The sequence below is a fragment of the Protopterus annectens genome, chromosome 10.part0 (genome assembly GCF_019279795.1).
Source record: "Protopterus annectens isolate FY-2018-M chromosome 10.part0, PAN1.0, whole genome shotgun sequence".
Taxonomy (NCBI): Eukaryota; Metazoa; Chordata; order Ceratodontiformes; family Protopteridae; genus Protopterus; species Protopterus annectens.
The window spans coordinates 719,487,522-719,514,416 of NC_056744.1; the positions used below are offsets into that span (position 1 = coordinate 719,487,522).

General features: G+C 43.2%; 1 protein-coding gene across 1 annotated transcript in view; it reads left to right on the forward strand.

Annotated features, from left to right (window-relative positions):
• USP1 (ubiquitin specific peptidase 1) overlaps positions 1-26,895 on the forward strand; it is a 1,001,653-nt gene that overhangs the window by 235,275 nt on the left and 739,483 nt on the right. Inside the window, exon 4 of the mRNA XM_044086802.1 lies at positions 10,334-10,441. Within this exon, the coding sequence (XP_043942737.1) occupies positions 10,334-10,441 (108 nt within the window). The remainder of the gene's footprint in view (positions 1-10,333; positions 10,442-26,895) is intronic.

The window sequence follows — 26,895 nt, forward strand, 5'->3', positions numbered from 1 at the left end:
CAGAAGGCCCTTATTCTCCATATGAGGACTCTGATGCAGAAGATTCCATTCCTTCTGCCTCTCCTCCTGAGGAATTTTCTTTTGGGGAAACCTTGCATGCTATGAGAGAACAATTTCAATGGCAGGGCCAGGATTTTTCAGATTCAAGGAAACTGCTTAGGACCTTTTTACATTTACCACAGCATAGGTTTTTAGCCATTCCTCCAGTACTAACAGTTGTAGATGATGCATTTAATGATGCTTGTACTGCCCCTGACTCTCTTCCCCCGGCCCCTGCTAAGCCCGACAGATACTACAGGGTCCCGTACACACACTTTCACTTGTATAAGGCTCCTATTGCAGATCCTGAAACTATTTCACAGGGCCCCAAAGCTGTAGCAGCTGCCTCTGCCAAAAACCCCCTCCCCTCTGAAAGAGAATCTAGAGCATTAGAGAGATTGGGTAAAAAAGTTTATACTTCTGCTACGCTTTCGGCTAGGGCCTTAAACTGTCAATTCCACATGATTCAGTATCAGGAATTTTTGTTAGATCAGCTAAATAAAAAACTGTCTTCTCCTGAACCTATAGACTGTAAGTCCCTTCAGGATTTGGTACATAACACTCAGCAGGTCAGTAACCATTCCTTAAAATGCGGCTATGATGCACTGGAGGCTTCCTTTAGATCAGCCATGACTGGCACAGTGATCAGAAGGCATGCATGGTTAAAAGAGCAATCATTACCAGACCATGTGAAGTCCAAGCTCCTGGATGCTCCCATGGATAAACAAAGTTTGTTTGGCTCCCCTGCACAGCAAGTGTTAAAGAAGGTGGAAGAAAAAGCAAAATCTGTCCAAACAGTCAAGGATTTCTTAGAGGTCCAGCCTCCGAGGTTTAGTAGAAATTGGCCCTCGAAGAATTGGTCCTTTCCAGACACCTCCAGAACACAGAGAGGCAGAAATAGGCGCTCAAGAGGAAGAGGTCAATCCAGAGGTGCCTACAGGGGACGTCAGTGGCAGCCTAACAACCAAAGTAGTACTGCCACAGATCCAGCTACTACCACTACCACAGGACAGTCACAATGACTTGCCTCTGATACCGCCTACCAGGGAACAACTGGAAGCACCCTTAGGCGGAAAGCTAGCCTTATTTTCAGTAAACTGGCATTGCATTACAGGAGACAAATGGACAAAGGCTACAGGTTCCACTTCCATACTCTACCAAGAAAGAGAGGAATGCCAAACCTACCACCAAACCAAAAAGCAAACGCTCTAGGACAAATCAACCACTTACTAAGGATGAGAGCTATAGAAAAAGTGCCGTCTATGGAACAAGGACAAGGATTTTACTCCAGACTTTTCCTGGTACCAAGAAAAGAAAACCAATGGAGGCCTATTCTCGACCTGTCCGCTCTGAACACATATCTCATTGTTCCAAAATTCAAAATGCTGACCCTACAGCAACTTCTTCCCATGCTGGGCAAGGAGTCTTGGCTAGTGACTCTAGATCTCAAGGAGGCATACCTGCACGTCCCTATACGACCAGATTGCAGAAGATACCTCAGATTTCTTGCAGGATCAGAGCATTATCAATTCTCAGCATTGCCCTTTGGCTTGTCTACTGCGCCCAGAGTATTCACGAAATGCCTGGCATCAGTAATTGCTCATTGCAGGCTTCAGGGAATTCAAATTTATCCATACCTGGACGACCGCTTGATACAAGCGGACAACAAGATCAAGTTAACAAAAGATTTGGAAAAGGTTATTCACCTACTGCAAGCCCTGGGATACACAGTCAACATAAAAAAGTCAAGGCTGGTACCATCCCAAAGGATAACATTCGTGGGTGCAGAACTGGACACATCAAATCAAATGGCATTTCTCACAGCAGAAAAGCAAAAGCAACTACCACTTCATGGCATTAACAACGCAGAACCAGCTTATAGCAAGAAAAGTCCTGCAAGCCCTGGGTTACATGGCATCCTGCATAATATTGATTCCACATGCCAGACTACATATGAGGAAGTTGCAATGGTATCTAAGGAATTTATGGTCTCAGCACAAGCACAGCCTAGAAACCCAAATTCCAATAATTCCATGCCTGAAGCAAGAATTTATGTGGTGGGCTCAGGCCTGTCAGTTGAACAGAGGGCTGCCTTTCCACAAGCCTCACCCAAGCCAGACTATCACCACGGACGCCTCAGACTTCGGATGGGGGGCACACATGGTGGACAAGTGTATTCAAGGCCTATGGACACAAGACCAGCTGAATCTACACATAAATCAAAAGGAGATGCTGGCAGTGAAGCAGGCAATTCAGACCGTTTCTTCAACAAGGTCATTTGCTGATAAGGACGGACAACACCACAGTCATGTGGTATATCAACAAACAGGGAGGCACACACTCATATCCTCTATGCCGGATGGCAGTGGACCTGTGGAATGTGGCCCTGAACCTCAACATTCAGCTCCAGGCCATATTTGTGCCAGGAAAAGAAAATATACTAGCAGACACCTTAAGCAGAACTACCACGGATGCCCACGAATGGATGCTGCATCCAAACATCTTCAAATCTATAACACAGAAATGGGGGCTACCAGAAATAGACCTGTTCGCATCCCCACACAACCACCAATTGAGGAAATTCTGCACAAGGACATACCACCCTCTTGCTTGGAAGGTGGACTCTCTATCCTTCAGTTGGGAAAACCTGACAGCATATGCATTCCCACCTCTTCCTTTGATGCACAAAGTGTTACTGAAGATCAAAGAAGATCACCCAAGGATCATCCTGATAGCTCCAGACTGGCCGAGGCAGCATTGGTACCCGCTACTGAGGAGTATGTCTCGGGCACACGCATGGCCTCTGCCTCTGGTTCCTTTACTGCTAACATAGAACAGCTTCAAGATCCGACATCCAAACTTGAAAACTCTGCAGCTAGCTGCTTGGAATATTACATAAAACAAAATAACCCAGTTTTATCTCAGAGGGTTAAAGACATTATCCTGGAGGCTCGCAGACCCTCCTCAATGAAAACTTATTCAGCCAAATGGAAAAGATACCTCATTTGGAGTACAGCAAAAGGAGAAGATGTATCATTAGCAAACATAGCTAACATCATGGAATATTTAGCAGAACTTTTCCACACTGGCCTGTCTTACTCCTCCATTAAGATTCATGCATCAGCAATTTCAGCAGAATACAACATGGATCCTCCAGTCTTCTCTCATCCTCTACTCAGGCAGTTTCTGAGAGGAATTAAAAATGTAAAGCCTCCAAGGAAGCCACCTTTGCCTACATGGGATCTTAACTTTGTGCTGGAGAAGTTAACACTCCCCCCTTTTGAACCAGCAGCAACAGCAGAATTACGGTTCTTATCTTGGAAAACTGCTTTCCTGCTTGCAATCACTTCAGCAAGAAGGGTTTCTGAATTACAGGCTTTAATGGCAGTACAGCCCTTCCTTATCTTCCATCAGGATAAAGTGTCCTTGAGAACTAATCCTACTTTTATGCCAAAGGTGGTCTCCAGGGTATCATTGAACCAAGCAATCCACCTACCAACATTCTTCCCCAACCCACAGAACAGGGGGGAAAGACTACTACATACCTTGGATGTGCACAGGCAATTGCGCTACTATCTGGACAGAACCAAGAACAATAGAAAGACTGACCAGCTTCTGGTAGCATATGCAACAGGAATGGAAGGAAAAGTAATTTCAAAACAGACAATCTCAAAATGGATAGGAAATTGCATTAGATTTTGTTACTCCTTTCATGGAAAGACAACTCCAGAAAACATCAGACCTCACTCCACAAGGGCTACAGCCACTACTACAGCTTTCTTACGAGGAGTGGCTGCCAAAGACATTTTAGAGGCTGCTACTTGGAGCTCCGTGCATACATTTGCCAAGCATTATAATCTACCTTTATATTCCAGATCCCGTGCAGGTTTTGCAACTGCTGTTTTGCAAGGGATCTTAACTACACCGTAATCATATTAGTGCCTCCTCCCCCAGTTTGGCTATGGTATTCTACCCATTTGTTAGGACTGCAGATGCATCCTTGAAGGACATAGTACAGTTTTGTACCTACTATAAATGTAGATGTCCGAGAGGTATGCATCTGCAGTCAGGATTACCCACCCTCCTTCCCCTCTGTGGTACTCCTAGGGTCATTGCCCATCTTAAGCTAGCTGGGGGAATCTATTATGGTGTATTTGTTTGTATATATGTATATACTTGTTTATTTTTGTTGCTCTCTACTGTTTGGAATCATTTGCATTTATCCAAATTTAGCCTTCCTAGAGGGCACCTGGCATCTGGGGCAAGAAACACTGAGGAAAATGGCGTTGGCTGATGCCTTTATACCCAATTGACAGCAGCTGTGACGTCGGGTGAAGTGCGACATCAGCCGAGGCCAGACCCAGACTTTGGAATCCGGCCGACCGAAGGGCTGCCTGAGGCAGGACAACCCATTTGTTAGGACTGCAGATGCATACCTCTCGGACATCTACATTTATGGTAGGTACAAAACTGTACTTTTCAGCTACATGTTTTGTCCTTCTACTTGCATGATCTTTCCTGAACTTTTTGAACAGGTTCTGGCTTATACTTCTATTAAAGTACATAGTTTTGCAGTCTTTGCTTGCCGAGCTGAGCACACTTCCAATTCAGTGTCTTCCACTTCTCCTTTTGAACTTTTTTTAAAAGGTGCTTTGCATGTTGGAGATCTGAGGGGACCCATTCCTCTTCTTTTTGACTTTTTGTGATCAAGTAGCTCAGACTTGGCTCTATTTGAACCAGCCAGTTTTGCTTCTTCCAATTTCATGTCCTGATAGACCTTTCTCCAGGGTGGCATAATTTCTTTTAGGACGATCGCAGAACTACAGGCCTTTATGTAGTACTCCATCCAGCCTTCCACATAGGGTGGCACAGAGGACCAAGCATTCACTTGCACCTAATGTGGTTTTGTACGTCTCCTTGAATCAGTCCATCCATCTTCCTCCTTTCATCTTATTTCAGAGAGTAAGGCAGGAGATGATTCTGCAGCTTGAATGATGTTTTTCGTATTTCACTGTTGCAGTCATCACATTTGGGTCATTTCTGCCAGGGTTGCCTTTGGCCGGCCTGAATACCAGAGGTTTAGTATTTCGGCGCCGGTTGCTGTCACTTTAGGACTGAAGTCGGTTCGTCAGTAGTATAAAGTTAGGCAGCTGACGCCATTACATCAGTCTTTCTTGCCGTGGAGCTCAAAGCAGAAGCAGTTCAAATTGATAGTTTGTTTGCCCATACCTTACTTAGATAGAAGGAAGTTTCTCTGCTCACTGTGAGAGAGGGAGCTTTGAGCAGCCTATCTGTCCCTGGAGGAGTGGTTTCAGTCCAGAAATTAGTAGTTTATTGGCCATTTTGTGCCGATTTCTATCTCTTTCATTTCCCTGCTATAAAACACACATTTGCAAGGTTTTGCGAGCTGGGCAGCGCCTGTTCGCTAGGGTATAACTATTCCCAGCTCCACAAAGTCTACTCTTCAATTTTTCCCTTGGAACTAGACAAACTTTCAACTTAAACACTCAAATCTTTCACTTCTCATCTCGGCACTTGACCAAAACTCATAGCAAGCACTAGTAAACCTTCGCACTAGACCCCCCCCCCCCCCATACTGTAGAGAAGGGCAAGGCTCTCTATTCGACCTTACCAGCCAATCAGTAAAATAGTTCACTGTACCTATCCAGGCATGTCCAAAGGGCAGTTTCAGGTGTACACTCCAGTCCAGCTGGTGAATCTGGGCATTTTGAGGCAATGTTACAATTGCCTCATGTACACAGACAACCCTCTCCTCCTTCCACCAAACACTAATACATGCGAGAGATGCAATTATACAGCCAGACTGGAGGATAAGCTCTCTCAACCCAAGACTGGACCAGGCAGTCAAGAGGAGAAGGGGATTACTTGCATCACACCACCAGTCTCGCATAGACCTATGAAACCAGCACTGGCAAAAAACACACATAAATACACAAAAATATACTCAGAGGCTCTAAATAAAATTCTGCAAAAGCAAAAGAGACCTCCAAAGCAGACATCCAAGCAACCTCCACCCCCCCCCCCCCAACGCAAACCATGAAACATATACTTCACAAAACCAATGTGCCACACAATCACAGCCCTTAAGGCAAATAACATACCTAGCACACTAGTAATAGGTGACGCTGTAGTCAGGCACACTGACGTCCCACTCACTAGGCTGAACAAGGAGAAGGTTACTGTTAGCTGCCTGTCTGGTGCCTGGATCCGTCACATAACACAAGCACTCTAGTCACTCCAGAGCAAGTACAAATATGACTCTGTCATTGTCCATGTTGGTATGAATGACCTGAGCCATACCTCCCTGGACTACATGAAAAGAGACATGGAGGAGCTCTCTGATCACGTAGCCCAAGCCGTTATGACCCTGACCCTGAGTAGCATCCTGCCCTCACCAAGAATGATACCATGGTGTAGAGAAAAAATTATCAATTTCAACAATTGGCTAAGCTTCTGGTGTCATTCAAAGGGGATCCAGTGTCTGTCAGACTGGGATGACATGCTTGACAAGCCACGCTTCTAGAGACGGCTTGCACCTGTCACCCTTAGGCTTTCGAATACTGGCCAAGGCTCTTGCCATCCCCATTGTGCCTTTTTTAGGCAAGGCTCAAAAGACAAACCCACCGCCGCAAATAGCACAAGTAATAAAAAAACTGAGGGTAATGCTACTCACTGCCAAAAGTCTATAAACCTCAAAATGCACGCACTCGAGGCACTCCTCAGTATGGAGAAAATTGATATACGTGTAGCAACAGAAACCTGGTTTAAGGCTCCAGAGAGCACCCCCAGCACTACCAGGCCACAACTCATACCATACATTTCGGCAACAAAACCCAGGTCGAAATACAAAAGGCGGGGGAGTATCTATTTTTATCAACGATACCCACACCTCCGGGTTAGTGGCACAGCAGGATGCTTTAGAGATCATCCACATGCAACTAACAATGGGAAAAACTGCTATTCGAATTATAGCTTGCTACAGATCACCCGCCATGTCCCAGGACCCCCACACTGGGAAACATAAAGGTTCTACCAAACACCCTGATATTGGGTGATTTCAATTACCCAAACATTAACTGGGAGAACTACTCAAGTATGAACTCCCTTGCCCAACATTTCCTAGAATTTATAAACTCAAACGCCCTGGATCAACTGGTCAACACCCCCACCAGAGGTGACAACATATTGGACCTGGTCATCACCAACCTGGGCGACCGGTGTTCCACACCGGAGGTCAACCCCTCGCTGGTTAGATCTGACCATAAACTAATCACTCTGGGTATCCACATTCCACCACCACCCCCGGTCAAAGAAACCACCATGAAAAACATTTCAAAAGCAAACTTCGCGTTATTTAAGACCGAGGTGCGACGTTTCAAAGCCCCCATGCTAAAGGATAACGCTGTCCAACTGCAAAATCCTTTACTAATGCACTCTAAGGGCACCTACAAGAATGCATGGATCGTGCTATCCCAAACAAAACCAAGACTCACTCCTCCAAGAATGGGAAACCACTTTGGTGGACCCCTGCCATAAACAAACTATACAATAGAAGGAGGAAACTAGTACAGAAAAGACTAAAATCCCAAGAAGGGAAGACATCCCTGATCAGTATCGGCAAGAAACTAAGTTCCCTCATAAAATCATCCAAGGCTAGGTTCGAAAGAAAGATTGCCATGGACTCCAAAGATGACCACAAGGCATTCTTTAGCTATGTCAAGAATCTAAGTGGCAATTCTCAGATTTGCTCGGAGTTGCTGCAGAATGGCACAAAATTCACTGAACCGACAGATATAGCCAACATCCTGGCAGACAGGTTCAGTGCAAACTTCACCCCCAAAAGGGCCTATAACTATACCTGAAGAATGCAGTGCCCCTGAAATCACAGACACTCAGGTTAAAACAGCCCTCTCCAAAGCCAAAAACACAGCATCAATGGGACTGGACGGTATCCCAGGCTGCGTCCTACATGAGCTCAAAGATGAACTAACCTCTCACCTAAACACACTGTTTAAACTCAGCCTCTGCACAGGCTACGTGCCCACAGAGTGGCGCACAGCAACGGTTATTCCGCTCCACAAAGGACCCTGGGAACTATCACCCTATAAGCCTGACTAGCTTGGTCTGCAAAGCTATGGAGCGCATCATCATGGATCTCATTAACAGAGACATTGGAAACCTCCAAACACTGTATCCTACCCAGTTCGGCTTTAAGGACAGATCATGCCTCCTAAACCTGGTGGATTACTTTGAGACAGTTACCAAGGCTATAGACGAGGGAAAGGTGGTCCACACAGCCTACCTAGATCTCGCAAAGGCCTTCAACACCATTCCCCACTCAGAATGTTATAGACAAGCTCACCAGCCTGAACATAAACCCCTACATCACGAGATGGGTTGCCAACTGGCTTACAGACAGAACCCACATGGTAAGAGTTGCGGGAGCTAGGTCTGACTCTAAATCGTTTACAAGTGGCGTTCCCCAGGGCTCAGTCCTTGGACCCCTCCCGTTCGGCATATACTTCTCAGAGGTACAGGCAAGCACAGGAGGACTACGGCTGACCAAGTTCGCAGACGACTGCAAACTAGGGGCTATAATTGACTCTCCGGCTGACACAGACATCCTCCAAAAGGGTCTCGGTGAGACAGATACTTGGTGTCAAAACCATGGCCTCAAGCTAAATGCCAAAAAGTACATAGTCATCCCCTTTGGAAAAAACAAAGTACCCACAAACTACCACATAGGTGGTAGCCCCCTAAATATGGAAGTCGTAATAAGGGATCTGGGGACCCTAACAGATAGTAACCTCTCCTTTGATAATCACATTGCCATAGTGGTTAGAAAATCCTGTGTGGCCCACCTAATCACAAAAGAGTTTGCATCCAGATCGAAAGAGGTCATTGGTCCCCACTACGCATCACTCATCAGACCCATCGTAGAGTACAATGCCCCATTTGGGATGTACTTTACAAGACACCTGCAACAACTGGAAAGACCACAGAAGTTCCTCACTAAGAGGATCACTGGCCTCAAGCAGATGCCCTATGCAGCTCGACTGAAGAAACTCCAGCTGTACTCTGTTGCATACCACTTACTCAGGGATGATCTCTGCCTGACATACAAGGCCATGTCCAACCCAGAATTGATGGACATGCTCCACCAAAAGAAAACCATATCCCCTCGAGCCACACTCTCCAGGGATCTAAACCTCACCATAACAATAAATAGGACGTGCTTGAGAGATAGATTCCTGTCCCAGAGACTTCCCATGCTCTGGGACAAGATTCCAATCTACATTAGGCAGAGCTCCTCGCTAAACCTCTTCAAGAGAAACCTTGACGAGTGGATGAGAAACGAAGTTTACCCCAGGGATCACTTCAATGGCTCTGCTGGACAGAGGCACAGGCAACTAATCTAAGGGGGTCGCGAAAGCCAACATATTCCGGCTAGGCTTATAGATGCCTTCGGGCAGATAGTCTAGTACCTACCTATGATAGGATTAAAGTCTTTAGAATGTTCAACTCAGTCTTTCTCCTTTTTCTGTCTCTCTCTCTCTCTCTCTCTCTCTTTCATGCTAGGAAAGTGAGATAAAGCAGTAGCAGTAGTCATTTTAGCTAGACGGTTGCATTATTTTCTGTTATGGCCAACATAGTGACAAATGTGCCCACACGTGGCCAAACATTGTCAAGAGCTGCTGCCGCCTCTTCAACCTTCTTCAAAAAATGTTTCAGCTGGTAGCATCTGAGAGGCAACCACTTGGAGTTTTGTAGTCACTTGAAGTTCAATTTAACACCTTTTGCAATCCTAGGGAGCTGGATAAGTTAACCTAGAAGTAAGACTGAATTTGCATCTTGCTCTCCTAAAATGTATGTTTTTGCTTGCCATCCATGTCCAGGGTCAGCCACCCTTCTCATTGTTAAGTAATCTCCCTTGCTTTTTTTCGTAATCTCCAGTGTATTGTGAATACACCACCCTCATTACAATGGGCTTAGTACAGAATGTGAGGATACTAATTGTAACAGCAGATGTTTGAGAAGCAGGATCATCCTTGCAGTAGAACTCCCCCTCCCGTTGGATATTAGGATGAGCACCAAACATACCTGTTTATATCACTAGTTTTCATATTTCGTATTGCTGAAGTTGTTGTTATGAACAGTTGTTAACATTTGTGTAGGTAATTTGAAAATAAGAATTTGAAGTGGTTGATACATGATTTCAAGTGCACACGTGCACATGTCAAGTGTCTGTAATTTATTTTTTCTTTTTCATTAGGTTTTATACTACTGCCCTGGTTTTAGAACTGGAGTTAAGCACTTATATGACATTGTCTCAAACAAAAGAGAAAAGGCTAAGCTTGATGGTGAAGCAAAATATGAAAAGGTAACTAAATTAGATGACTACTTTTGACAATGTGTTGTGAGGCTGCAAAGCTGAAGCTTTTTACAGCTTAATTTGCATTGAACAGTCCAGTGCATTGGCAAGATGCTACGCAGTATAGTGGCTGATTGGCAGAATAAAATGCACATGTTAAGAAAAAAAAAGTGTGTACAGGTGTTGATGTACTATATCTGCTGATCAAAATCTGTGTGTGTTTAAATTGCTTTTTTCCCCTTCTCGCCTTCATTCTGACAGCTGCCCTATCTTCCCACAACTGTCAGTGGGTCTTCTGGTGACTCCAGTCGAACCTTGGTCTTTTATGGATCGGCTATCTTTCCCCAACCCAGATTTTATTGTAATATGCTTGCAGGAAGGGAAATGGATTTGAGCCATACTGTTTTACTGACACTTCTGAATCTGTCAAGGTTCACCAAAAGATGGCTGCATGGCACAGAGAAATGAAGCCTTGATTGTGACCCCAACAACTTGGAATAGACTAGAGACTCTGGGCTAGAGGAACTGATGGAGGATGGGATGGAGCAGATTGTTATGGCTGGTCCTGGCAGTGGGTGGGGTAGGCTGAGTGTACTGTAGGTGTGCATAGGCAAAGTGCATGCCAAGGAACATACACTGTAGCTGGAGTCAGATGTGATAGGAATATATTTCTTGGAGGCTGGTACTGTAGGCTGAACCCATTTGCTGCCACTGGAATTGGGGGGAGGTTAGGGCTTGAAAAGAAAATTTTAATGGCTTTATAGATGACAGCCACCCCCCCCCCCATTCATTTCTTTCCATATCAGGGGGAATATATGGACAGATTGGGTTGCAGGATAGCTGGGGTATAGCAATCAGTGGGGAGAAAGTCATATAAAATGGCATAGAAAGAAAGATCCACATAGGGGATAATTTCAGACTGAGAGAATCTCATTCCCTAGATATCAGTACCCAGATGCTCAGATTTGATTGTGATCCTTCCACTCTGTTTTATCTCTTGAAACAGCTTTATTGCAAAAAGATGAACGTTTTCGTCTTGCTATATCTAAGATTTTATTAGATAATTTAAAACCTCCATTTACACTTTTTAAATATGGATTGAAATAGTCACATGATCAAACCCAGTTCATCTTAAAGAAACATCTTGACTTATTCAGTCTTAAAAATCAGCTACCATTCTTAAAAATATGTAAATTACCATATATAAAATTCATACTTTGAGAACTCATAAATACTCAGATGAAATAATAGCTGTGTCAGTGTAATGTATGACTTTAGTTTATATACAGTGGATATAAAAAGTTTACACACCCCTGTTAAAATGCCAGGTTTTTGTGATATAAAAAAATTAGACCACAATAAATAATTTCAAAACTTTTTCCACCTTTAATGTGATCCATAACCCTTACAATTCAATTGAAAAAAAAGCAAATCTGTTAGGGGAAAAAGTATAAAAAATAAACATGCAATAAGCTGGTTGCATGTCTGCAAACCCTTAAATTAATACTTTGTTGAAGCACCTTTTGATTTAATTACAGCATTCAGTCTTCCTGAGTACACACCTGCCATCAATTAAAGAGACTCTGATTAACCCCAAATAAAGTTCAGCTCTCTTAGGATTTTTCTGACATTTACTCAATTGCCTGCAACAGCAAAAGCCATGGTTCGCAGAGAGCTTACAAAGCATCAAAGGGATCTCATTGTTAAAAGGTATCAGTCAGGCGAAGGGAAGAAAAAAATTTCCACAGCATTGGATATACCATGGAACACGGCGAAGACAGTCATCAAAAAGTGGAGAAAATATGGGACAACAAAGGCGTTGCAAAGAACTGGACTTATCTCCAAAATTGATGAAAAGATAAGACAAAAACCTGGTTGGGGGGGGGCTGCCAAGAGACCTACAACAACACTGAAGGAGCTGCAAGAATTTCTGGCAAGTACTGGTTGTGTACTACATATGACAAATCTGGGACAACAGTGACATTGCAAAGAACTGGACATCCCTCCAAAATTGATGAAAAGATAAGATGAAAACTTGGTTAGGGAGGCTGCCAAGAGACCTACAGCAACACTGAAGGAACTGCAGGAATGTCTGGCAAATACTGGTTGTGTACTACATGACAACAATCTCCAGTACTCTCCATATGTTTGGGCTATGTAAGGCTGCAAGACGGAAGCCTTTTCTGACAAAAACATCCAGGCCCAGCTAAAATTTGCAAAATAATGCATTAAGTGTAGGAAAATAGTTTGTGGTCTGATGAGACCAAGGTTGAACTTTTTTGGCCACAATTCCAAAAGGTACGTTTGGCGCACAAACAGCACTTCGTGTCACCAGAAGAACACCATCCCCCACGGTGAAGCATGGTGGTGCAGTATCTTGCTTTTGGGTTGCTTTTCTTCAGCTGCAACTGGGGCTTTAGTCAAGGTGGAGGGAATTATGAACAGTTCCAAATACCAGTCACTTTTGGCCCAAAACCTTCAGGTGTCTGCTAGAAAGCTGACAGTGAAGCGGAATTTCACCTTTCAGCACGACATTGACACCCCCAAGCATGCATCCAAATCAACAAAAGAATGGCTTCACCAGAAGAAAATTAAAGTTTTGGAATGGCCCAGCCAGAGCCCAGACCTAAATCCAATAGGAAATCTGTGGAGTGACTTGAAGAGCGCTTTGCAGAAGAGATGCCCTCGCAGTCTAACAGATTGGAGTGCTTTTGCAAGAAAGAGTGGCAAATATTGCTAAGTCAAAATGTGTCATGCTGATAGACTCCTATCCAAGAAGACTGAATGCTGTTCTTAAATCAAAAGGTGCTTCAACAAAGTGTTAGTATAAAGGCATGCACACTTATGCAACCAGCTTATTGTACATTTTTTGTTTATATTTTTCCCCTAACAGATTTTTGTTTTTCAATTGAATTGTGCAGGTTATAGGTCACATTAAAGGTGGGAAAAGTTTTGAAATGATTTATTGTGGTCTCATTTTTTTATATCACAAAAACCTGACATTTTAACAGGGGTGGTTATATCCAATGTAACTTATTTTTAAAAACTGTGATCTTAGGATTGCCTTTCGTAAGCTCGGTACGCAAGTAAACTACTAATGTGTATATATCATCATTTAGTCCTGGGGGTGCAGAGGCATTTAATTCACTGCCACCATAACTCACATTTTTCAAGTACAATACTCCTTGAACCACCCTGAGTGTACTTGTTCTAAAGCGACAAAAAGAAATCTGTAGTCAGTATAAGTATTTGTGTGGCTAAACAGAGCGTTGGTAGTTTTCCTTTTGTTTATTTTGTAGATAGCACAAGTTAAAGGAACGTATATATGAGCATGTTTCTTTCCAATATAAAATGTACTATACCCTTGACACTTTGATATATTTACAATAATTGCATCCACCACATTTGACCATTTGCCTTTTGTTTTTTTATGTTCATTTTTCGTATTATCAGAAGATATTTTTGAGACTAATGCCGCTCCTATATACTACTTCAGGCTGTTCTAATGTTCCTCTAATAGTCCTATAATTTTTAATAAGCTGAGAATTCTTGTTAATCTTCTGTACATCTCTGCTGTTTGTAGAATAACTGGTAATAATTGCCTGATTAGATAGTGAAGCACTGTCGTACTGTATTGATTGGTTAGTAGTAATGATATTCTCCTATGTGGTGGTGTAAAGAACTTGTAATATTATTTTCACCTTGTGTCCTGGTCATAGAGGTATTAATTAGTAATGCGGTGTAAAAACCTGTACTTCTCTTATAAACAACTTCATTTTTGACAGAATTTATTAAATGTAAGGGATATCCCCTATTGAAAAACATATCTCTTAGTAAATTGCATTCTTTCAGAAATTTATGGTATTAGAAACCATACGTGCTGCACTCCCCTTCTGTCCTTTGACTACAGCTTGTTTCTGATGGTAAGGGTGGCTGCTGTCAAAATGTAAGAAGGAATTGGAGTATGTTGGTTTCCAAAAAATGCATGATGATTAAACAATTTTTTGTGTTATTTTTAGATTATTTTATGTCAATATATGTTATAGACTCATGCCTTATTGTATGAGTATTTTTTTAAAAATGGTGTGGTATTAATATAATCTACATATTGGTGAATTTTTTTTCTGTTACATCTATCCAAGCTTATATCATCCAAAATATCGCATATACATGACCCAGGATTTTTGGAATGTACTGTTTAGCACAAATGTATGTTCCCAGACTGCCATTATGACGTTCATGTACAGGGGGCCCACAGGCTGCCCCATTGCTATGCTTGTATTTTGCTGGAAGTAATGGCCATCAAAAAATATATCATTTCTCAATACTGTTAGCTAGCTGTGTTTAAGCATTGGCTTGGTCTTGTTCTAGCTTTAAAACATCTGTTAAATATTCTGTGAACTAGTCCAAACCTGTTGTGTGAGGAATACATGTGAACAAGTCTTGCAACATCTGTGGTAGGAAAAATAATAGGAATATTATGCAGCTGTTGACATTTACTCAAAAAATCCCATGAAGCCTCACAAATATAGTCTGTGTTCATAATTTTATCCTTAAGTTTGTAATCTATACACTTAGGCTTAAAACTTGTTTTTGAGGTGCCCACTTCCACATTGGGCCTAAAAGGTGGATTTTGTAGTCGCTTGTGAATTTTGAACACCCCAACAATTGTTGGAATTTTTGGCTCCTTTACTGACACAGACTTGTATTCTTCATTGTTTTTTTTTTTTTTTTTTTTTTTTCCAATAATAATTCTTTATTATTTTTCACCTTAGTCATACAAACATTTGACAGAGAAATACACAGGTAATTTCTAAACAAGTCTTCTAACAACATTCTTACAACATATATACACTATTTACATGAATGCTTCCATATTTAGCATAAAGTACATATAAAGATTCTCATCTGCAGAGATAGTATCTTATAATAATATGGTTCCTGATAGGGTTTGGTTTTATACTATATATAACAAGGGAGTTTTCTGTGTTCGGTGCATTAAGCTAATATAATATTAAAAATTTGTTCCCAAATCTTCAGATTATTTAGATGTTTGCTGTGGTTATTGATAACATATTTGTGGGCTAATATATGTTTTATCGCTAAGATCTTAAAATTGTCCCAAGAAGTTTGAGATGGGTTCTGCCAATTTGTAGCTATGTAGAGTTTCATTAGCAGGAAAATATTCAAAAGTATGATCATCTGGGATCTAGATAGATTATTTGGAGGGATATGTAATATCATAAATTCCCAGGAAAGCATTGAATTCTGATACCCCATCTTTTGTAGTTGTAGTTTTAAGGAATTCCAAAGTTTATATATACATTTACAGCTCCAGAACATATGTAAGAGGTCAGCAGTTAATTTGTCCTTGCATTAACTTGTCATATGGTTCTAAGTCTGTTTTTCTATAAGAAACAATTTCATTGATAGAAACGTCTGTGTAAGTATCTTCATACAGAATATTACACACTCATTGAATGTAGTCAATTTGGTTCATTATAAGAAGTCCACCATCTTTGTCTGGGCGCATAAATCTATTAATAGATTTTAACTCGTGTAACATATTCTGTTGTGATTGACTGATTAATCTTATATCAGTTGTACTTGTTTTTTGTTTTAACAAATATCGAATGTATATCTCAAATTTGTTCGAAAGTGGATATAGTTGGGTCAAGTTCAGGATTATTAAGAGTGAGTATCCATAAACCACTATGTATTTTGACCAAAAATCAAACGCAAATTAAGCTTCCTAGTATATCATTTCAAGTCACTAACAGCTCTAGTTACTTCAGCTCATCTTGCAGGTACGAAAGTGTAATCCTCACTGATAAAATCAGCATGATCTTTAGTAATAGTAAAAGAGCTGTAATTGTATATCTTGAAATCATTAGTGCTGTTGGTGATAATGTCACATTTATGGCTATTAATATCATTATCAATTATGTCTATCACCAGTTCTGATCGTACCTAGTTCTGGAATTGAGTCTCACATTCATTCTGTTCCCTTAATTGCCCACGTATATCGGGGAGAGCTTGGATAAAAAGTCATGTGCTGTGGCTCCATTGTTGAATAATGATTGTTGTGTTGCTTGATGTTCTTCATGTTTCACTGTTGCAGTCATTACATTAGGGTTATCTGCTTTCAGGTAGCCCTCAGCTGGCCTGATTAACAAAGTCTTGGGTCCTGCGTCGGTTGCTGTCCCTTCTTCCATGACATCATGTCATCAGGGGTATAAAGCATGCAGCCGAAGCCACATAGGTTGGCACTGGGCTATCTGCCTGAATGCATATATTAGCCCAGCCACATTGTGCGGTATTCACCGCCCTTTTAGTAGTTCCCTAGACCCTTGTACTAGCAGCTAGTACCCTTGGCCCCTATCTAGTAGTGCTGTTGGTGTGATCCCCGGAGTGAACTTTCTGTTTCCTCTTGAAGAGTGATAGTGAGGGGCTCTGTTTTATGTAGATCAGGACCCTGTTCCATAGTAAGGGAAGTCTCTGCAAAGGGAATCTATCCCTCCAGCATGTTCTATTCATTGTTGTGTTGAGGTTTATATCCCTAGAGCGTGTAGCTAGAGTAGATTTGGTTTTGCTAAGAATGGAGCATGTTCAACAATTCTGGGTTGGACATGGCTCTGTACGTTAGACAGAGATCACCTCTGAGAAAGCGGTATGCAACAGAGAACAGTCTTAGCTTTTTCAATCGTGCTGCATAGGGCAACTGTTTGAGGCCAGTAATCCTCTTGGTTAGGTACCTCTGTGGCCTCTCCAGCTGCTGGCGATGTCTAGCCAGGTACATTCCAATTGGTGCATTGTACTCAATAATGGGTCTGATGAGGGAAGAGTAGAGGGGCACCATTACATCCTTAGATCTTGATGCAAACCCTTTCGTGATCAGATGGGTCACATAGAAGGATTTTCTAACCACTTTGGCAACATGGTTGTCAAAGGAAAGCTGACTATCTACTTGGTTCCCTAGATCCCTTTTTTCTTCAGATTTCAGGGGATTACCTCCTATGTTGTAGTTTGCGGGTACTCTGTTTTTTCCAAAGGGGATTACTACGCATTTTTTTGCATTTAGATTGAGACCATGGCTTTGACACCATGCATCAGTCTCATTTAGGCCCTTCTGGAGGATCTCCATGTCGGCCGGAGACTCTATTATAGCACCCAGTTTGCAGTCATCCGCAAACTTAGTCATCCACAGCCCTTCCGTGCTTGCCTATACTTCTGAGAAGTATATGCCAAACAGGAGGGGCCCCAGGACAGAGCCCTGAGGCACACCACTCGTTACTGGTCTGGATTAATAATACCTGAATGGGGAATGGTGTCAAATGCTTTAGCAAGGTCAAGGTAAGCCATGTGCACCTTCTTTCCCTTATCTGTAGCCCGAGTAACTGTCTCAAACATATCCACCAGTTTCAGGAGGCATGATCTGCCTTTGACGAAGCCAAACTGTGTGGGGTCCAGCGACTGGAGGTTCCCAATCTCTCCATTTATGAGTTCCATAATGATTCGCTCCATAGCCTTACAGATCGGACTGGTCAGGCTTATTGGTCGGTAGTTCCCAGGGTCAGTTGTGGCCCCACCCTTGTGTAGCAGGACCACCGTTGCCATGCGCCATTCTATGGGCACATATCCTGTGGAGAGGCTGAGACTGAACAGGGTATTAAGATGCGGGGTTAATTCTTTTTGGAGCTCACGTATGACTCAGCCTGGGACACCATCTGATCCCATGGAGGCAGTGTTTTTAGCTTTAGATAGAGCCTTGTTAACCAACGTATCAGTAATAATTGGACTTACACAATCCCCTGGAATGGTAATAGGCCCTGTAGGTGGTGAGGGGGGGGGAGACATTTGCAATGAACCTGTCAGCCAAGATGTTGGCAATGTCAGAAGGGTCCGTGTATTTTGTTCCATTTTGTACTAGCTCAGAACAGACCCGAGTGTTGCTATTTAGGTTTTTGACATAGCCATAGCAGGCCTTATGGTTATCCTTGGCAACTTTCTTTTCAAAATTAGCTTTAGTTGACTTGATGAGGGCCCCCAATTTCTTACTAAGGCTGATCAGGGATGCTTTTTCTACTTGAGATTTGGCCTTTTTTGTATAAGTAATCTCCTTTTATTATAAAGTTTGCTTATGGCCGGGGTCCACCAGACTGGTTTCTTCTTGCTTGAGGAAAGAGTCTTGGTTTTATTTGGGATAGCACGGTCCATGTAATCCTGAAGATGCATATAGAGTGCCATGGTGTAGGATTCCGCATCCTTATTATCCTTCTGCAAGGGAATAGTGAAGCTTTCCACTTCGGATGCAAGTAGTTTGAAGTTTGCTTTGGAAAGGTTTTTGACTATGGTTTCTTTGACTGGGGGAGGTGGAGGGGTGAGGATGTCCAGGGTTATCAGTTGCATCACATCCGTCTTTCTTGCCATGCGATGCCTGAAGCAAAAGCAGTTCGCAAGTGCTGGTCGGCCAACTTCTGAAATTTTCGCTTTCGAATTTCAGAACTGAAGTCTTCAACTAAAAGGTAAGTACCCCGCTGGGGAAACTTTTTCTTGCTCTTATCTGATTTCAGTAAAAGTAAATAATTGCATTTCTTGTGGAAAGCAAATACCTCATAAAGATTTTCATTCGTGCTATATTCCTTGCCTAGGCCCTGACCATGACGTTCTTCGCTGTCGGTTTTGTGCCTTATTTAAACCATGTACTATCCGTCGTTTATGCTTCTAAATATTTTGGTGCTCGGTTCAATTATCCTGATATGTCTTCGGTCAGCCATCCAGTTACCGGCATTCCGAAAAAATGCAAAGATAAAGACTGAGACAGGCCACCTAGGTCCAAAGCTGCCGACGACTCTTCTAAGCCAGTCTCCAGTTCACCTGTACTCAGTGAGGAGCTTTTGCAGCCCCTGATATCCGCTACTTAAGATTCGCAGGCCTCTACTGAGACCCATTTGGAGTCCGGTATGCCGCGTGATGCTTCAACTGTGGAACCTGAGGATGTCTCTACCTTGGATGGGTCCGGAGCCTCTGTGCAGGCACCAGCTTCTGAGGGTGCATTCAGGCCTACTGACTTGCATATTAAACCAATGCCATTTTCTTCTTCAAAGCCTAAATCTCGAACCATGCCTAAAAAACTGGCGCCCAGACCGCATGGTCAGGCCTCTATGCCTAAAAAACAGATAAGAATGGCTGACGACCTTATTACTTTAATCAGGGGAAGCCAGCCTTCCCCCTCTAAGTGACCTAGGACTGAGTTTGTTTGATACTTCCGACCAGGATTCTGAATTTTCTGTTTTCTCTGTCCAGGATTTACCCTTATCTACCTATGGGGATTCTGATGCTGAGGACCCCATTGCCTCTGCTCCTCCCCCAGAGGATTTCTCTTTTGGTGAAACCTTGCATACTCTCAGGGAGCATTTCTGTTGGGAAAGTCAGGATTTCTCTGATTCTAAAAAAAGGCTTAGGGATTTCTTACTCCTGCCCCAGCACAGGCCTTTAGCCATACCTCCTGTACTAGACATTGTTGATGATGCATTTCCAGAATCTAGCTTGGCCCCTGACTCTTTACCTCCTGCTCCCAGGAAACCTGATAGATATTACAGGGTCTCTGACTCTCACAAGTTCCTTTTCAAAAATCCTACTGCGGATCCTGAGACCATTTCACAGTGGCCCAAGGGCATTAAAGCTACTACTGCCAAAAATCCTACCCCCTCTGATAGAGACTCCAGGGCGCTGGATAGATTGGGTAAGAAGGTATACACTTCTGCAACTTTAGCCATTAGGGCCTTAAACTGCCAGATGTTCTTCATTCCACATTGCTGCAGTCCTAACTATTGGGTAGTCCGCTGTCCAGTCGGCCCGAATACCAAAGTATATGGCTGACGTCGGTCAGGGCGCATTAGACTGACGTCAGTACGTCAGGGTACTAATGCGCATGACCGACGTCATATCCCCAGTCTTTTTTGCCGCATGGTCCGATGCAGAAGCAATTTTGCGAGTGCAGGTTGGCGTTCTGAAAATTTCTGAAGTCAGAGTTTCAGACCGAATCAAAGTTGGCTAAGTACCCGTTGGGAATATTTTGGTTTTTTCTTGCCTCAGTATTTAACCGGATGTCAGAAAAAGTGAATAACTGTATTTCTTGTGGGAAACAGATACCTCATAGGGATTACCATACTTTGTGTATACCTTGTTTAGGGCCTGAGCACGACGTTGTTGGATGCCGTTCTTGTGCTAGATTTAACAAACGCACTATTAAAAGAAGGTTAGACTGTGCCAGGTTAGTGTTTGGGAAGCGTTGTAACTATAAAATGCCGTCGGATGCTCCGACGCCAGCTTCGGCTAAAACGCAAGGACAAAACAGCAAAGCCTAGGGGAAGAACCGACAGTCCCAGACGCCGGTTCTTTAGAGGCTCAGTGGAGCCGGAGGTTTTGCCAGGTGTTTCTTTGGAGTCTCAGGAGAGACTTTACTGTTACAGGATGTTTCCTCTCAGGAAGTAGGCCAGGCTGAGGGGCTTCTCAGGTGGCTGTTCTTCCCTCACTTCCTAAGGTGGTTAGGGCCTCCCTTCTGTTTCCAAGGCTTCTTTAAGGGGCAGGCCAAGTTTTGCTTCAGTGGGGGTTTCTCCTAGTGCTTCAGGGTCTTTGCCTAAGAAACATATGCTTAAAATGGCAGAAGATTTGATTACTATGATAAGGGGTTCTATGCCCCTCCTGATAAGAGGCCTAGGGTGGAACCTGAGCTTGAGAGTTTTGAGCAATGCTCGAGGCTTCTGAGTCTTCGCTGAAGACTTGCAGGAGTTCCTACTTATTCTGATTCTGATGTGGATGATTCTACTCCTTCAGCTTCTCCTCCTGAGGATTTTTCATTTTCAGAGACTTTGCATTCCATGAGGGAGCATTTTAAATGGGAAGGCCAAGATTTCTCTGATTCCAGGAAAAGGCTTAGGGAGTTCTTGTTTTACCCCAGCATAGGCCTTTAGCTATACCTCCTGTTTTGAATGTGGTGGAAGATGTTTTGCAGAGGCTTCCTGAATCCTGATTCTTTGCCTCCTGGCCCAGTTAAACCGGATAGGTATTATAGGGTGCCTGAAGCTCATAAGTAACTTTCTAAGAGTCCTAGGGCAGACCCGGAAACTGTCTCTCAGGGGCCTAAAGGTGTAAAGGCCTCAGTTGTTAAAAATCCTGTCCCTCCTGATAAAGAGGCAAGGGCTTTGGATAGATGGGGAAAGAAAGTGTATACTTCTTCCACTTTAGCCATGAGGGCGTTGAATTGTCAGTTTCACATGTTAAAATATCAGAATTATCTTCTTTCACAGTTGAAATCTAAGGTGGATGCTCTGGCGGAAGGTATTGACTGTAAAGAGTTGCAGGATTTAGTTCATGTGTCTGAACAGGTGGGTAAACATTCCTTGCAATGTGGTTTTGATGCTGTGCAGGCCTCCTCCAGGGTGGCTGCCACTGGTTCTGTTCTTCATAGGCACGCCTGGTTGAGAGATCAGAACTTAGCTGAGCATGTTAAGACAAGGATTTTGGATGCTCCTTTGCAGTCTGATGTGTTTGGTTCGCCTGTGGAAGCAGTTTTGAAGAAAATGGAGGACAAGGCTAAATCTATGCAAACTGTTAAAGATTTTTTACAGGTGCAGCCTCCGAAGTTTAGTAGAAATTGGCCTGCTAAGGGTTGGACTTTTCCTGCTTATGATTCCCAGTCTAGGGGTAGGTCTAGACGTGGTAGGGGCAGAGCTCAGGGTTCTTTTAGGCCTAGGACAGGGAGTTCCCCTGCTCAGTCTTCTGGGGAGGGCAGGGGTCAGTCCTTTCGTAAGCAGACCCAATGACCTGCCTTTTCAGCTGCCAGTTCATTCTCGCCTGGCAGCACCGTTGGGAGGAAGGCTGTCTCTTTTCAAAGAAAATTGGGATTTAATTACCCAAGACAGATGGGTTCTGGATATTATTCACCACGGTTACAGGTTTTATTTCCATACCTTGCCTCCTTTCAAAGGCATGCCAGACATTCCTCCTCTACAAAGACAAGAGACTCACAAGCAAATTTCTCTGTTACTCCAAATAGGGGCCATTCAGCCGGTTCCTGTGCCAGAAAGGGGCCTAGGATTTTATTCTCGCCTGTTCTTAGTACCAAAAAAGGGGAACACGTGGAGACCAATTTTGGATTTATCTATCCTCAACACTTATCTGGACATTCCCAAGTTCAAGATGTTGACGTTACAACAGCTTTTACCTCTGCTGGGCAAAGATCACTGGATGGTAACTTTAGATCTCAAGGAGGCTTACCTTCATGTGCCTATAAGACTAAGTTGCAGAAAGTATCTGCGTTTTGAGCTGGAAATTCTCATTATCAGTTCTCTGCATTGCCCTTTGGCTTATCTACTGCCCAGAGTATTCACAAAGGTTCTGGCTCCAGTGATAGCTTACTTCAGGCTAAAAGGAATTCAAATCTATCCTTACTTGGACGATTGCCTGATTCTGGCTCAAGAAAAGGAAGACCTTCTACAGCATTTGGAATATGTCATAGCAGTGCTAAGATGCCTAGGGTATTCTGTGAACGAAATAAAGTCCAGTCTAGTACCCTCTCAAGACATGTGCTTTCTGGGTGTGAGACTGAATACAGCAGCCCAGATGGCCTTTTAACCCCGGACAAACAAAGAATCTTTCCAGTTACTTCCATCAACTTTCTCTTCAGTCCGGGCTGACTGCAAGGACAGTCCTTCAAGCCTTAGGGTTCATGGCATCTTGTATTCTGGTGCTTCCCAATGCCAAACTGCATATGAGGAAGCTACAATGGTATCTCAAAATGTATGGACACAGCACTGCCAGGATTTGGACACTGTCATTCAAATAATACCTTGCATTCAAAAGGAATTTTTGTGGTGGGCTCAGGAATGTCACCTAAACAAGGGACTCTCTGTGACCCGCCAGAGGCGAGTCAGATTCTAACGACAGATGCCTCAGACATTGCTTGGGGAGCTCATCTAAATGGAAAGTGGATACAAGACAAGTGGCCTGCCAGACTACAGCATCTACATATCAACATGAAGGAGATGTTAGCAGTCCAATTTGCATTAATGGCTTTCAAGGAGTTACTTCTTCCAGGGCAGGTGTTGATTCTAACAGACAACACAACTGTCATGTGGTACATCAACAAACAAGGGGGAACACATTCTTACCCATTGTGCAGGCAAGCAATGATTTTATGGGAGACTGCGCTCAGCTTGCAACTAACTCTTCAGGCAAGGTTTCTGCCGAGCACAGAACTCCTTAGCAGATGTGTTAAGCAGACAAATCATGGATCCCCACGAGTGGAAACTGGATCTTCATGTATTTCAAAAGTTGACAGTGTCCTGGGGAACTCCAGACATAGATCTGTTCGCTTCTCCACTAAACCACCAGCTGCCAAAGTTTTGCACAAAGAGGTTTCATCACACAGCTTGGAAAGTGGATGCTCTTTCTTTCAGTTGGAAAAATCTTCATGTGTATGCGTTTCCACCTCTGCCTCTTCTTCCAAGGGTGCTTCTAAAGGTCAGACAAGACAAGCCAAGGATGATTTTAATAGCTCCAGATTGGCCTCGGCAGCACTGGTACCCATTACTAAGGAGTCTGGTAAAGAAGCCTCCATGGCCTTTACCCTTGATTCCACACCTGTTGTCTCAGAGAGACGGTCACCTGCTCAATGTCAAGCTGCACTCTCTTCATCTAACAGCCTGGCATATTCTGTTTTGAAGGACAGCAGGTCTCAACTTCCTCAACAAGTTTTAAATGTGATTATGGAAGCCAGGAGACCTAGTACAAGGAAAGTGTACGCAGAAAAATGGAAGAGATTTTTATTTTGGAGTGCAGCAAACAATTTGGAGATTTCGGAGCCAAATCTGAGTGTGGCTCTTCAATATCTTACTGAGTTATTGGACAAAGGTTTGTCTTTCTCTTCCATTAAGATTCATGCTGCAGCAATTTCAGCTCACTATGATTGTGACCCACCATTGTTTTCACATCCTTTGTTCAAGCAATTTCTTAGAGGGGCAAAGAATATAAGACCCCCACGTAGAGCTCCTACTCCTGTTTGGGACCTCAATTTTGTGTTGGAGAAACTTACTCTACAACCTTTTGAGCCTGCGGCTACTGCTGACTTGAAATACTTGTCATGGAAGACTGCTTTTTTGTTGGCCATTACTTCTGCAAGAAGGGTTTCTGAGTTGCAGGCCCTTATGGCAGTGGAGCCTTTTTTGATTTTTCATAAGGATAGGGTATCTTTACGTACTAATCCTTCCTTTATGCCTAAGGTGGTTTCTAGTGTGGCTTTAAACCAAACTATTCATTTGCCTACTTTTTATGCAGATCCCCAAAATAAAGGGGAAAAGATTTTGCACACTTTAGATGTACACAGGCAATTGCGTTATTATTTGAGCAGGACTAAGGATTTTAGGCAGTCTCAGCAGTTGTTTGTTTCTTTTGCTTTGGGTTCAGGGCAAGCCTGTGTCAAAACAAACTATTTCTAGGTGGATTGGGTTTTGCATTGCATTTTGTTATTCCCATCATGGCAAGGAGATTCCAGCTGGGATTAGGCCTCATTCCACTAGGGCTACTGCCACTTCAACAGCATTTCTAAGGGGTGGCAACTAAGGATATTTTGGAGGCAGCTACTTGGAGTTCAGTGCATACTTTCTCTAAGCATTATCACCTTCCTCTCTACTCTAAGTCTAGGGCTGGTTTTGCCACAGCTATTTTGCAAGGCATGTTGTCAGTTCCTGCTTCCTTATGATTTGCCAGCCTCCCTTACCTCTGCTTTGGGATTCTACCCAATAGTTAGGACTGCAGCAATGTGGAATGAAGAACATAGTACAGTTTTGTACCTACCATAAATGTAGATGTTCGAGGATCCACATTGCTGCAGTCCAATTTACCCTCCCTCCTTCCCCTCTGTGTTTAGGGGTGGTTGTGTAGGTGAGGTTATGATCTGCTAATTTTGTATATTTTGTATATATATATATATTTTGCTGCAGGTATGTTGGCAGTGTTTGGTTTTGGGCCTTATCTTTTCAGGGTCTTCTGACATCTGGGGCAAGAAAAGACTGAGGATATGACGTCGGTCATGCGCATTAGTACCCTGACGTACTGACGTCAGTCTAATGCGCCCTGACCGACGTCAGCCATATACTTTGGTATTCGGGCCGACTGGACAGCGGACTATCCAATAGTTAGGACTGCAGCAATGTGGATCCTCGAACATCTACATTTATGGTAGGTACAAAACTGTACTTTTCATATGTTGAAGCATCAGCAGCATATTATTTGATTGCTTAAACAGAAAATGATGTTTCCTGATTGTGCTGAAAATAAAGATTTACAGGATTTATTGCATTCAGCATACTTTGCAATGTGGTTTTGACTCTCTAGAGGCATCTTGCAGGACTGCTGTAACTGGGTCTGTACTTAGAAGGCATGCTTGGCTCAAGGAGCAATCCCTACCAGATCATGTTAAAGCAAAATTACTGGATGCTCCACTAAACCAGGACCACCTGTTTGGCAACAAAGCAGAAGTTCTTAAAAAGTTTGAAGAAAAAGCTAAATGTGTGCAAACTGTTAAAGATTTTTTACAAGTACAACCTCCAAGATTTAGTAAGCATTGGCCTTCCAAGAATTGGTTCTTTCCTGCCTCTTCCAGACCTTCTCAGTCCAAACCCAGACCCAGCAGTGCTCCCAGGCTGCAGTCCCAAGGGTATGCACAGGACTAAGCAGTGGGGGGCCTCCACTTGCAAATCTGGGAGTAATAAGACTCCCCCCCCCCCCCATGGTAAACTGTCTCAGTGACCTCCTTTTAAAATTTCCAAGCACTTATCAACAGACTGCCCCTTTGGGGGAAAATATTGCTCTTCATGTAAAGAACTGGGAACTCATTACCCAGGACAAATGGGTTTTAAATCTAGTGTCCCAGGAATGTAGATTTCACTTCCATATGTTGCCAACACCAAGCGGGTGACCAGATCTACCTCCAAATCAGTGGGCAGAGGCCCAAAAGCAAGTACTTTCTCTCTTAAGCATGGGGGCTATTCAGTTGGTACCAGAAGAGGAAAAGGGACAAGGTTTCTACTCTAGACTTTTCCTAGTACCCAGAAAAGACCATTAATGGCGACCTATCCTGGACCTGTCTACTCTAAACACCTTTTTGGAGATTCCAAAATTCAAGATGCCGACTCTTCACCAGTTGCTTCCTATGCTAGGCAAAGATGCCTGGTTTAAAAGAAGCATACCTGCACATCACAATCAGGGAATCTTGCAGAAGATACCTACGCTTCAAAGCAGGCTACATGCACTATCCGTTCTCTGCACTGCCCTTTGGCTTATCTACTGCACCCAGGGTATTCACAAAGTGCCAAGCTCCAGTTATTGCATTTTGCAAGCAAAGAAATATTCAGATATACCCATACCTGGACGATTGTCTAATTTAGGCAGAAAGCCAG